The sequence below is a fragment of the Diaphorina citri genome, unplaced genomic scaffold (assembly GCF_000475195.1).
Source record: "Diaphorina citri unplaced genomic scaffold, Diaci psyllid genome assembly version 1.1 scaffold499, whole genome shotgun sequence".
Lineage (NCBI taxonomy): Eukaryota > Metazoa > Arthropoda > Insecta > Hemiptera > Psyllidae > Diaphorina > Diaphorina citri.
The window spans coordinates 106,183-120,204 of NW_007377934.1; the positions used below are offsets into that span (position 1 = coordinate 106,183).

Genomic DNA, 14,022 nt, shown 5'->3' on the forward strand with positions numbered 1-14,022 from the left:
CTCAATTATCCAGTTTCGATTGTCCTCAGTTCAGTCTTAGTTCAGTTATTTACGTCATTACAGTAACTTCTTTCAAATTGAAGAGACCCTGGCTCTTCCGCTCATTTTTACTTTGATAGTTTTTTATGATTATTATTATATTTACTTAGGTACCAATTTGGTTGGTGTTTGGTTTTGGTTGAGATTTTTGTCTGCGGAAATGGACAATTTTTGTTTGTGCCCTCATAATCTCACACGTGAATGAATGACCTCCTAATTGGAGTTGAAGTAAACATGAAGTTGTGTATGTGAAGTTTTTTGTGTGAATGTGCTACCATGCTACCTGTTACACTAATTGGAAGTCTTTGAGAAATTTCAGGTGCTAAATGGTAGCAAGTAGCAATTATTTATTAAAAAGATTCGGTATTTTGGTTTGAGATGACCGCGATTGTTTTGATTGATGTGTGAAACACCGATTCTTTCGCCAACTTTAAGGTAGAAACACACTACCGTCACGTCACGTGAGCTCATGGGGAGTCAGAAAGATGTAGTTCAAAGTTTTCCCATAATATTGTAGGTAATGTCGTTCAAGGCCACACTACTATCACATCACATGAGCTCACGTGTCGTGATAGTAGTGTGTTTTTATCTTTAAGGTACCGCAAAGAAACAGTCTGCAGTGTCCAGGTGTCCGGGCAATCTGAAATATGAAGGAAGGAAACCTATTTTTTTTTTTTTCTCCCCTGTGTTTTCGGTGGGAAAGCTCCCTCAGAAAAATCCCGTCACATGAAATAAATTGACGAACAAGGAATAGAAAAAGGAGACGAAGGAGGAAGAAGGAGAAGAAGGGGAGAAAGAAGGAGGAGAAGAGGGGGAAGAAGAGGGAAAATAAGGAGAAAAAGAAGAAGAACAGGAGGAAGAAGGAGAAGAGGGAAAAGAAAGAGAAAAAGAATTAGAGGAAGAAGAAGGAGAAGAGGGAAAAGAAGAAGAGGGAAAAGAAAGGAGAGAAAGAAGAAGCCGAAGAAAACTACTGGGTCTTAAGGTCTGTCCAAACATGATCGATCGTCGTCCGTTGACTGTGTGGACACACCTTTACTTCTCAAAAGAAGTACATTTCTTTGGAGGGAGTGGAAAATTCTAGGACCTTGATCACTATAGCTCGGCCAAGTTGGGATTAGGTTTTTTTAATTAAGAATTCCATTTCAAGTTCCCCAGTAGGTAATTAGAACTGTCATGCAGGTGTGAGGTCGAGAGTTCAAAACCAGCGATAGACATTAATTTAGTTTTGCCTTGACCATTAACAGTGGTACGTTGTCATTGCAATTCAAGAATTGAAAATTGGTTTTTATTAATCCTTTTTCAATACGTTAAGGATTATTTGCTAGTTGCTACAGCTAGTTGTTTGTAGGTCTCAGCAAATGCTGAACTGGAGTCTAATATTCCAAATGGTACTTTTGGTTTTAATAAATAGCGACATTAATATTTAAGAACAGTGCACTCTTGTGAAAGGTCATAAGTACATTACAATATTTACGATTTAAATTTGAAAATTAATCAACCACAAATGTATTGAATATCTTGACATTTAAATAAAAGTCTTCCTTCTCTCTTCGATTTCGAATTTCGGGACGCTAAGATGTTAGCAGTTTACAGTTCCCTCTGTGAAACCTCTTAAAAAATTCATTTTATTTATTTTAATTACCTACCTAATCTGATTTGTCGTCTGTTTGTCTTGCAGGTCCTCAGCAGGACAGCCCGCAATGTCACGCAGGCGGCTGCTCCGAGGGGGATCAAATCCCGACCACCCTCACCGACAACATGAACAAGATTCTCGTGTTGGATCCGGACTCACGCGATCTGATCGTGTGTGGAACCATCCTCCAGGGAGCCTGCCGTAAGTACCACTCGGAGAACATTTCTGCGCCTGCGCACAGTATCCCCATGGCCATTGCAGCCAATGACGAGGGCGCGTCGACCTATGCGTTCATTGGTCCGGAGAAGTACAACCAGTGGAGTAAGTCCAATGTGCTCTACGTAGGAACAACGTTCACCAACATGGGAGACTACCGACATGACGTACCGGCCATCTCGAGTAGGAGTCTCTCTGGGTTGGACATCAAGGAGAATTCGTTCAAGCAACCCCTGCTCCGGATTGACGTCAAGTATCGCGATCACTTTCTTGTCAAGTATGTCTATGGATTTAATTCGAGTGACTTTGCGTACTTTGTTCTCGTGCAGAAGCAGTCGCACCTGCCGGGCCAGGAAGAGATGGGGTATGTGACCCGCATCGCGCGGGTGTGTATTAGTGACTCCAACTACGATAGCTACACAGAGGTGACGCTACAGTGTATGGTCAATGAGAATGAGAGCTATGAGCCGGTTGTGTATAATATCACGCAGGACGCCAAGATCATCATCCCCGGGAGTGAACTAGCGACAAACCTGGGCATTGAGCCGAATAAACCCATCCTAGTAGCGACATTCTCCCCGAGTAAGGGCATTACGAATGAACCAGTGGGTCGCTCAGCAGTGTGTCTGTACACGCTGCAAGATATTGACAACAAGTTTGACGAGAACATACACATGTGTTTCAACGGAAGCATCAAGTATCGGAACATGCCTTATATATCCGGACCTGTCCTGGATGGGAACTGTCCGGAAGCCGGATCCACGGGAAATATCCTCAACTTCTGTGAGGTGGGACTGAAGATCTCCGGTGTGTCACCCATGGTTGCCACCTCCATCATCAACTATCCGAATCATCTGGTGACCTCGGTAACCTTGGCAGTGACAGAGAAGAACACGGTCATCTTCCTGGGGACATCCAATGGGATTCTGAAGAAAGTATTGATCTCTTCCAATATGAACCAAGTCGTGGGCATAGAGTATGAACAGATGACATTGGATAAGGGGAACACCATCCTACCTGACACACAGGTTCACAATGATCACATCTACTTACTCACCACACGGAATGTACTCAAGCTTCCTGTAGAACATTGTTCTAGCTATTCCAACTGTACCATGTGTCTGGATAGTAAGGATCCATACTGTGGTTGGTGCTCGCTAGAAAAGAAATGCACCATTCGAAACGCCTGTAAGAAAGCGAACCAGAGTTCTCCCCGTTGGCTGAGCTTGGGTACAGGACAGCAATGTATTGACTTTGAGCAGATTATCCCAGACCGTATTCCTATCAATCAAAACTCCCTGGTTCATTTGACCATCCGAACGCTGCCTGAATTACCATACGGTGCTAAATATAAATGTGTGTTTGGTAATTCGGAGCCGATCGATGCCACCCTGAGTGCGAGTGGTCTGACGTGTGCGACACCCAGTATTAACAACCGTCCTTACATTCCTGAAAACCAAGACCACATCTATGTGCCTATCAGCGTACGCAGCTCAGAAACCAACAAGGATTTCGTGTCCCGGAACTTTGCGTTCTACGACTGTTCGTACCACACGAAGTGTACCGACTGTATCCGAAGTCAGTGGGCATGTAACTGGTGTGTCTATGAGAACAAATGTACACATAACATTAGCACGTGTCAACGTGTGGTCATCAGTGGTGAGAATAATCCGATCAAACTCGCCCTGCACGGTGCTAAGGAATGTCCAAGGATCAAGAAACCAAAGGAGCCGATCCTCTTGCCCAATAACATTCCGAAGGAAATCACGCTCGAAGTAGACAACCTCCCACATCCTCAAGTCGGACACACAGGCTTCCAATGTATTGTCAATATTGAAGGCGCCAACATGGTACTACCGGCGCGCATGGAGTCTAGTCGATTCATCGTGTGTGATAGGACGACGTACACGTACGAAGCGAATAGTGGAGAGTACGAGGCAACCGTGAGTATGGTGTGGAACCGAAACCATCACGTGGACACTATTGGGATCACCCTGTATAAGTGTGACATTCTCGGCTCTCATCGGGAACACCCTGATTGTTCCCTGTGCATCACAAGACATGCCAAGTACCAGTGCACCTGGTGTGTGAACACATGTAGCTATAAGGAGACATGTAGTCAGATGACCAATGAATGTCCCAAGCCTCGGATCGATCTGATCAAACCCCTGAGCGGTCCGATAGAAGGCGGAACTATGGTTACTATCGAAGGAAGTAATCTGGGTTTGAAAGAGGAAGATGTCCGGGGGAAGATTCACATCGGTGAAACCTACTGCCAGCTTGTTGACTATGAGATTTCCGTGAAGATTATCTGCCGAACAGAACCGTCCAATGTGGAGAAGATAGCGCCTGTGTTTGTCAGCAACAATATAGGCTACACAGAATCTGCTGTGCAGTTCAGCTTCAAGAATATTGTCCTCAAGGATGTGATTCCTGCGCTAGGCCCTGTCAGTGGCGGAACTGTGCTATCTATCACGGGAGAGAATCTGAACATCGGCTCCCACATCAAGGTGTACCTGGATGAGCTCGTCTGTCATGTGAACATCACGCAATCCTCTAGCAGACGCATCACATGTGTTACAACACGATCCATCGTACCGCGTACTGTTAACAAGTTGATTGTGAGTATCGATGGCGCGAACCGAACCCTTCTCAATGAGCCTTTCATCTACAAGTCCGACCCGACCATTTCCGAAATCAAGCCGAGTATTAGTTTCGCTTCGGGCGGGCGTCTCATTCGGGTCCATGGCACCAACTTCGATACGATTCAGAAACCGGAAATGTTTGTGTTTGTCGACACGCCGTCCAAGATTATCAACAAGACAACGTGCAATGTGCTCGATCCGGCGCAGATGGAATGTCCCTCGCCTTCCATCACGGAATTCTTCCGCAAGTTCCCACGTCGCCGGAAACGTAACGCTCACAAGAAGAATCATGTGAAACTCAAGATAGGTTTCGTGATGGACAATGTGGATAGTGTGACTGACCTGGAGAAATACAAGCAGGGGGATCCATCCCGCCTTGTATATGTAGAAGATCCGCGCTACCTTGTGTTTGTCAACAATGTGAAGTATTATAATGGCGACAACTTGGTGATTGAAGGTGAAAATCTGAACACGGCGAGTGATGAAAGTGACATCCGTGTGACGATCGGGACAGAACTGTGCAATATAACTTCTCTCTCTAGTAATCAACTGTCTTGTATTCCGCCCATGACTCAGCCTGTAGGTACAGATCATAACGGTAGTAATACACCCAATGGCTTGCCCTTGGTCATGGTCCATGTAGGCCAGATCATCAAGTACAGGATAGGATACCTGCGTTATGAGATGCTGAGTCCTTACACTTCGTTACCGTCCGAGGCTGTGGCCGGTATTGCCATGGGCTCCATCTGTCTCCTCATTGTGTTTGTTATTATTCTGTTTGTCTACCGACACAAGAGCACCCGCGCAGAACGCGAATACAAACGCATTCAAATCCAGATGGACACCCTCGAGTCCAACGTAAGACTGGAATGTAAACAAGCGTTTGCCGAACTACAGACAGACATGACGGACTTGACGGCAGATTTGGAAAACACCGGCATTCCCACGCTGAATCATAACGAGTATATTCTCAAGGTGTTCTTCCCGGGGGTCAAAGATCATCCGATCCTCATCAACGACAAGTCTCGTATGAATCAAATCAACAACTATGACAATGCCATGTACCAGTTTGAGCAACTGATCAACAACAAACACTTCCTCATCCTCTTCATAGAAACGCTGGAGAATCAGAAGACCTTCAACATCCGAGACAAGGTCAATGTGGCCTCTCTCCTGATGATCATTCTCATGAACAAAATGCAATATTCCACGGAGATCCTTAAGATATTACTTCTCAAACTCATTGAGAAATCTGTCTCCACCAAACATCCTCAGTTGATGCTGAGACGCACTGAGAGTGTGGTGGAGAAGATGTTGACAAACTGGATGTCATTGTGTATGTATAAATATTTGAAAGACTGCTCGGGTTCCTCCCTGTTCCTCCTTTACAAGGCGATCAAGTATCAGATTGAGAAAGGTCCTGTCGACTATTACACACATGAGGCGAGATATTCACTCAGTGAGGAGAAACTTCTACGTGAGAACGTGGACTTCTGTTCAGTGAATCTGAGGATTGTTCAGGAGGACGGTCGCTATGAGAAGATCCCTTACCAGACAACCTACCATACCCTGCACGTCATGCAGGAAGAAGTGCTAGAGGAAAAGATGCAATGTAAAGTTCTGTCCTGTGATACAATTAGTCAGGTGAAGTCGAAGATTCTGGATGCGCTCTATAAGAACACGCCACACAGTATGCGGCCTAATATTCATGAGATAGATCTCGAGTGGCGGCATGGGAGAGGGGGACATCTCATTCTGAATGATGAGGATTTGACCACGAAGAATGTGTACGGCTGGAAGAAAGTGAACACCCTGAGCCACTACGGTGTCAAAGACAATGCCATCATGTGTCTCATTCACAAGCAATCCTATAACCACACGATGAGCTATCCGCATAAGTCTATCCCCAACTGTAACGTGAGCAGCTACTTCAATCCCATTCCCTATGCCAAACCCCTTGCCAACGGTAATCTAGACACCGGTGATAATGTGTTCCATCTGGTGAAACCCATTGAAGATCAAAACTTCAACAGCAACTCCAAGCCGGAGCGTATGCATAAAACCATTCCCGAGATCTTCCTCACCAGGTTATTGTCTACCAAGGGGATTGTACAGAAGTTTGTGGATGACTTCTTCAACACGATACTGACGGTGAACGAGAATCTCCCCATCTCCATCAAGTGGCTGTTTGATTTGTTTGATGAGAGTGCGCGGCGACATAATATTAGTGACGCGGAGATAGTGCATGCCTGGAAGTCAAACTCGCTGCCCATGCGATTCTGGATCAACTTCATCAAGAATCCAGACTTCATCTTCGATATCCACAAGACACCCACTGTGGACTCCTCTCTATCTGTGATTGCGCAAACCTTTATGGACTCTTGCTCGACGAGTGACCATCGGCTGGGCAAGGACTCGCCTTCCAACAAGCTTCTGTTCGCCAAGGATATACACAAGTATCGCGATATTGTGCGCAGGTTCTACGCCAATATACAAAGTCTGCCGCCCGTGGGGGACGAAGATTTGAATGTGTTCATGTCGGAACTATCGCGATCACACGAGGGTCATTTCAACACGGTGTCCGCGCTGAAGGAACTTTACATCTACGTGAACAAGTACCACGAGCAGATCCTGACAGCCCTGGACACAGATCCACACTGTAGCAAGCTACACCTGGCTCACAAGCTGGAGAATGTGTTCTGTACTCTGGACGGGGAGCAGACCTCTGCCTGCTGACGGTAACACTGCCATGCTGACGAGACACCGCCACGGCAGACACACGTATTGAGACGATTCCAAATCGATAATTTTACGACCCTTGGCACGACGATATTATATTCTGACCTGAGAGAGAAGAGAGGGCGAGGAAACTTTTTCCCCTAGATTGCAAAGACCAATTAGACAGCAGAGAAAAGTGAGCGCGACGAGGGAGAGGGGGCATTTATGTATCTTCTAATGTATTCCAATTACATTACGTCCCGTAGGGTATCTGAAAATTACATAGGGTTTTTTCAGGGAGCAAAATATAATGCATTGCGAGATTGCACTGCTGTTGTCTATACTAGTCTGTGTACATATCTATTGTAAACATTAGAAAAAAACGCTTTTCCCATGCTCTTCTTTTTTTCGACTTTGCTGGGAAAAACCATAGCAATATGCTTTTATACTAGGGTCTGAAGTGTCTTGCTAGATGCTATCTCTCTAGTTAGGTTTCTACTCTTATACCAGGGTGCAAACTCCAGAGTGTCCTGCTAGACACTAACTGAACTGAAGATTAGGATGATCATTCCGGGAGATCGGGTAGACAGGAATCTTGAAGGGCCTTTAAGGTGCTTGAAAACGAAAATTTTCCTTTTCCTTATTTAAAGATTTTTTCGCCTATTTTTTTAAAGTCTCTACAATGAATGTCGGACCCTGGATGTAAGAAAAACAAAACAGAGAGAGAGAGAGAGAGAGAGCACACAAATGTCTTGTATTGTCTGGAGAGTAATTTACTCGTTTATCCTTCTCTCTCTCTCTCTTCCCTCTCTTTCTTTTTTCTCTTTCTCTCTCTCTCTCTCTCTTTCTCCTTCTTCTTCATCCTACATTCTCATATGTCATGTGCAACAGTGTGTTAAAAAGTATCTCTTTCTCCATTCCTCCCTCCCTCTCTCTCCTCTCTCTCTCTCTCTCTCTCTCTCTCTCTCTCTCTCTCTCTCTCTCTCTCCCGTTTGTTTTTAACCTTCTTGAAATTCTCTCTCTGAAATGATCTGTCTGTAATGAAAACATCACCCAGATTTACGGTCAAACTTGTGTTGGTTACTCTTGTTACCACTGACTGGTGTTGGTTACTTTTGTTACCACTGACTGGTGTTGGTTACTTTTGTTACCAACAAGTAGAGGGCGAGCAAGCGATAGGTGAAAAGTAGTCCAGGAGTTCAATGTGTGCTTTAAAAGAGGGAAAATGGAAAAAGAGGTCAAAAAGTTTGGTTGACTTTTAAAGCTTTTTATACTACTTAATACGTCTACCCTAGATTAAAAAGTCACCCTCAAGAGAAAAAGTTCGGTAGGACAAAAAATTTCAGCCTATTACATAATATTCGTTACAGGAAAAGAAAAGTAAAAAGTTGATAATACAGGCTTCAAGCCTAAACTTCTAATCACAAATTCTAGGAACTAGGTAGGAAGCTTGCAATTTCGGAGAAAAATCTTGAAATTCGCCCCCTAAGAGGAAAATTTCTAGCAAAAAGTCGATAAATACAGGCTTAGCACTGTTAGGCTTTCTAAAAAAAAATGAAACAAAATGGAACTTTTAGGAAGTAAGCAGAGAAATATGACAGGAAATTCTCGGAAAAAAAGTTTGGAGAAAAATTGCCCTCCCTCCCTCTCTTCTTCTCTCACTCCCATTACAATGTCCCACCACGATGGGAGAGAAAAAAAGTCAAAAAATGCAACACAAGAATGGGTCTTTTTTTAATGTATACGTAGATTAGCGTATAGGTACCGTCGTTCTCTCCTCTCACTCCCATCAAAATGATGGGAGAAAAAAATGGTCAAAAAATGCAACACAAAAATGGGTCATTTTTTTTTTTTTATATGTTCAGTAATCCGTCAATCTCTTCTTCTCTCACTCCCATCACAATGATGGGAGGGGAAAAATGGTCAAAAAATGCAACACAAGAATGGGTCTATTTTTTTTTTTTTTTTTTTTTTTTTTTTTTTTCCTTATATACCAGTTGCGCTTACCTGGGTGAGATTTCCAAGTCAAAGAGCAGAAAAAATGAGGAACTAGGGGATTTTTCTTTTTCTTCTACAACTTTTAGATAGGTAGTTCAGAGTCATTTCTACCTAGGCAATATGTGTTTCTGTCCCTTGTTTGATAAAAAAAAAGAGTGTGAAATGAAAACAGCGTGGGATCAAATGAACATATGTATGAACATTACATGTGTAAAACTCTACACAATATAGCTACCGAACATTTTACTGTGATTGTGTTGGTCATGCTACAGGATGGCCTCGATGTGATTTGACCCTTTTTTTCTCGCATACAGAGATGTGTAATAAAGAGTGAGTTATACAAAAGAACTACAGTAGAACCTCGATTATTTCAACTAATTGGGACCGGGGGTAGTTGAAATGATCACTTTCTATGATCTTTTCCTCGATAAGATTGGATATCCTTTGAAAGGTAGAAAAAAAACTAATAGATTTTGGAGTTGAAATAATCGAGGTTCTAGTCAGAAAAGACACCATTTCAATTTCAATTCGTCAGAAAAGACCCCCATTTCAATTTCAATTGATCAGAAAAGACCCCCATTTCAATTTAATTTCGTCAGAAAAGACCCCCATTTCAATGTCAATTTCCTCAGAAAGACCTCCCTTTCAATTTCAATACGTCAGAGAAGACCCCCATTTCAATGTAATGTAAACAGGGATGGTACCCAATACCCAATCTGTGTGTCCACCCTAAGTATAGGGAATTAGGTATGGTTCCAATACCCATTGTGTGAGACCACCCCGTATATCGTCGTCATAGGTAGATTATCATTTGTGTGTGTGTCCGGCCTACGGCATATTCCTGGATACAGCTTTCCTGTGATACAAAAATAATACCCCCCACCCCCCTTTTTTTATATACAGGATGAATCACAAAGCTATGTTAAGCCGAAAATGGCGAATAGTACAGGTCAAGGGCTACAAAAAAGTTCCCTGGACATTTTTTCGAAATCCCCAGAATCACCGAGATAAAATGGCGGATATCTCGGTTACTCTGGGGGTTTCGAAAAAAAGTCTGGGGCACTTTTTGTAGCCCTTGACCTGTACTATTCGCCATTTTCGGCTTGACATAGCTTTGTGATACACCCTGTATATGTGCATGTTTTCGCCTATCTCTTTTGTGCTGTTGTTGGCGAAAAAGCCGCTGTTTTTTTTTTTTTTTTTTTTTTTTTTTTTTTTTTTTAATGGGAATCCAATATCAGTAGGTTGTGTGCCTACTGCCTACCTAGTGGAAAGTTAACTAGTAGAAGGTAGACAGATTTTTTTACTTTCATTTACTTATTTGCTGTTACTATCATTACTATGATTAATCATAATAGTAATGGTTTCATTGGTTTGGGCCTCCCTTCTTTAGAATCTACATTTTTGGTCGTGTTTTGCACTCATGTTTTGAGTGTCATATGTTCTCTTTTTTCCATTACTAGATTTTTTTTTTTTTTCTTGTATAAAAATGAGAATAGGTACACGAAGAAAAATTTCTTTGTGCAATTTGATTTTCGACCTGAATTGGTATTGGATTTCCTAGAAGTTTGTTTCTTGACTTTGAACAGAAGAAAACTAATCTGTATAACTGATGTAATTTATTTCTTGTTTTACATAACTTAGAATATTAACTTCTAAGAATTGTTTCGGCTTTCAACACTGCAAAAGAGATATGTTTACGTTGTTGAGCGTACCCAGGGTTTGGCCAAAATATTTTGGTCCGTAGGTTTTTGATCCACAAGAGAAAAATCGCATTTTCAAAACAAGTCATCCATTTACACTTCTGTGATTTTAAATAAACTAAGAAAATGATTTAACTACATGACTTTTCAATAGATAATCATGAACATAGATCAAAACAATTTGGCCCAACCTGGTTATTCCCCATCTCTCTAGTCCAAACGAGTAGAGAGGTAATTTAGGACATTTTGTTCGTTGTACTTTTTTTCTCCTTACATTATTTTCCATAATATAAAATTGTACTAAAATTATTGTAAAAAAAAAAAATAGAAATTAAGAGATGTGATGTGTAGAATTTGTATTAGTTGCTTTTAAGAATGAAAGTTTTCTGTCGGTGAATGGAGGAAGTTATGTGCAACACGGGGACTGTTTGACTAACTTCTTTTTGTTCACCCATTATTTTTCAAACATAGAAATTTAAAAATTGTGCGCGAACTGTAAAATCCATGCTTATATTTTCGATTAAAATATTTTTCCGTTTAAAAAAATTAAAATTGGTGCCATATTTGTATTTTTGATGTATTTTGCAAATTTCAAATTAAATTCTTGTTGTAATATTTAATTAATTATAAAATGAAAATTCAAGCTCCTATTTTTTTTTTTTTTTTTTTTTTTTTTTTTTTTAATTGGGTTTTTTAAAAGGTCGATGCAGAAACCAGTGTCGAAGAAATAGTTCGCTGAATCTCGGTCTGAAATCAGTGTCGGATCGAAGACACTTGCCCGGGGGGCTCACACTTAGCCACTATTTTTTTAAAAGAGGTTTGATAGAGGAAACTGTGACTGCTGAGGTCTTATCGTCCCGAAATTGAAGAGTGAAGGAAGACAGGATATGAGAAAGCCAGCCGTTCCTAGAACGAACATCATCCGGTCAGGACAAAATCCGCCCCGGAAGGGAATTGAACTCGCGGCCTAGCGTTTACAAGGCAGACCCGCTACCAACCAAGCTAACCAGACTGGCCATCACTGATGTAAGTAATGACTAGGTATTACATTCTATTCTATACATCCCATGATCATGATTATCATTTTCATCATCATCATCATCACAAGCATCAATCAACTCATTCATCATGATTTGGAATTAATTGAAAACAACAGCAACAACAGATCGTAAAAATCCCAACTCAAAGAATGTCGAACTCAGAAATCAATTAACACTGGGTACTAAAAATTCTATTTCATTAATAAATCAATACATTAACACTGTGCGGTCGTTAAAATCCGACCGTATCCACACAATGAAAATTAAACAACGAATCTGTACGATGATAAACAGGGTGGGTTGGATACCAAAGTAGAAAACCGAGTACTGTCGTGAAAGTCATCCGATTTTTTCCCGAATGTCCTGTAGGCAATGTAATTTAAATAAGAGTGTTCCCACTACACACGACACGATTTTTTCATCCGAACGACAAGTGAAAATGGGCCTTTACTTTCTGGTGTTCTCGTGTTGGCCCAGCACCTAAATGGGAAGGATTGAGTCTTGTCACCCATCTGATGAGGGACATACTACGGGATGGGCATGCTATGACACAGACCACATGAGTCTAATGTAGCAGTGGTCTCATTGCATTTCCCGCCCGGGGCAGATTTTATCTTAAACGGATAATTTTCGTTCTCGGAACAGCTGGTTTTCTCCTATCCTGTATTCCTTCTCTCCTCGATTTCGGGACGATACGATCTTAGCAGTTACAGTTCCCTCTATCAAACCTCTTGAAAAAAAACCGCCAGCGGCCGAGTGCTACTCAAAAGGGCTCGACTCGAAAGTCATCTGTACAACTGTGGAAGTTTTTAGAGTCGGTAGTTTTACCGTGCACTCAGCGACAAGCTCACATTAACCTCACCTGGGTGGGCCTGGGAAAAGCCAAATATTACCATCCGGCTACCAACCACACGTAACGTTGCGTCAGTGATCCGTTGGGTACTGGGTGTATTCAACGTGTTATCGCTGCACCGCTGGCCCCCCACAACTAGTGTGATCTGTGATACCTTCGAGGCACTTTGGAAACGGATTGTACGGATTCACCCTGTATTAGATTTCATTCATCATTGAGTGATAATAAAGTACCTAACTATATAAAAAATACGATTCTTTCTCTGAACAAAAGAAATATTCCAACTTGTAACTAATACAAGTTATACAAGCACTGATATACCACATCTGATGAGAGGCAAATTATAAGTTCAAGTACATAGATAATAATATCAGCGGTAACATTTCAGCATATTTGTTTTAATAGAATAGAATGGGATGGAATAGAATAGAATTTAGAATATTCCTTGTTTATACTACCAGCATAGGACTGAAAAGTCCCTTTACTCTCGCAGTCTAAACAAGGTCTTATATATTTGATTGGTAATAACTAGAAAGAGAAAATGTGTTGTTTTTTTTTATTATTACTATTTTTATATTTCAATAGAATTTTAAAATCTCTGTTGCTCTTTTTATTTTTTTCCTTTACTTTTTTATGAGTTGCTTGTTAGTTCTTTCTTGTCACAGAAAAGGTTTTCTGAAAGGCAGGCGTCGAAATAGTCACAAAGGGAAGGAAAGGGAGGAGAATGAAAAGGAAAGAGACATGACATCCTAGTGTTCCCCCTAGTGAGACTTTGTGAGAAATGGCAAAAGTAGAGACATGAAGATCAAAAAGTTCTGAAAGATGCATTTTTTCTTCTTCTTCTTCTTCTTCTTCTTCTTCTTCTTCTTCTTCTTCTTCTTTCATGGAGGTTGACCTTAAACCTCCTTTGGGGGAAGAAAAAAAATAGACTTAAATAATGCGTTCAATCGGGTACGGTATTTTAAATTGAAAAATAAATGAACAAAAAACCTAGTTTGAAAATCTATGCAGTATGCACTATACCGCACCGAATCGACTACAGTTTATACCAAAATTTCATCCAAAAACATGCATAAATCCGGGAAAATTTTGAAGTAAAACTGGCGTCCCCCAAGGCGAAACTTTTTGACCTCTCTATGCATACAGCCATACATCGAAAGAGAGTTGTTGGTACTCA

The 14,022-nt window shown here is 41.5% G+C and overlaps 1 protein-coding gene across 1 annotated transcript; it reads left to right on the top strand.

Annotated features, from left to right (window-relative positions):
- Positions 1–1,710: 1,710 nt before the first annotated feature.
- On the top strand, positions 1,711–9,179 carry LOC113467545 (plexin-B; the record flags this gene model as incomplete). The annotated part of the gene is made up of 1 exon (XM_026823780.1): positions 1,711–9,179. A coding segment is annotated over one exon (5,559 nt), but the record flags the coding sequence as incomplete, so codon positions are not given.
- Between the last annotated feature and the right edge of the window lie 4,843 nt (positions 9,180–14,022).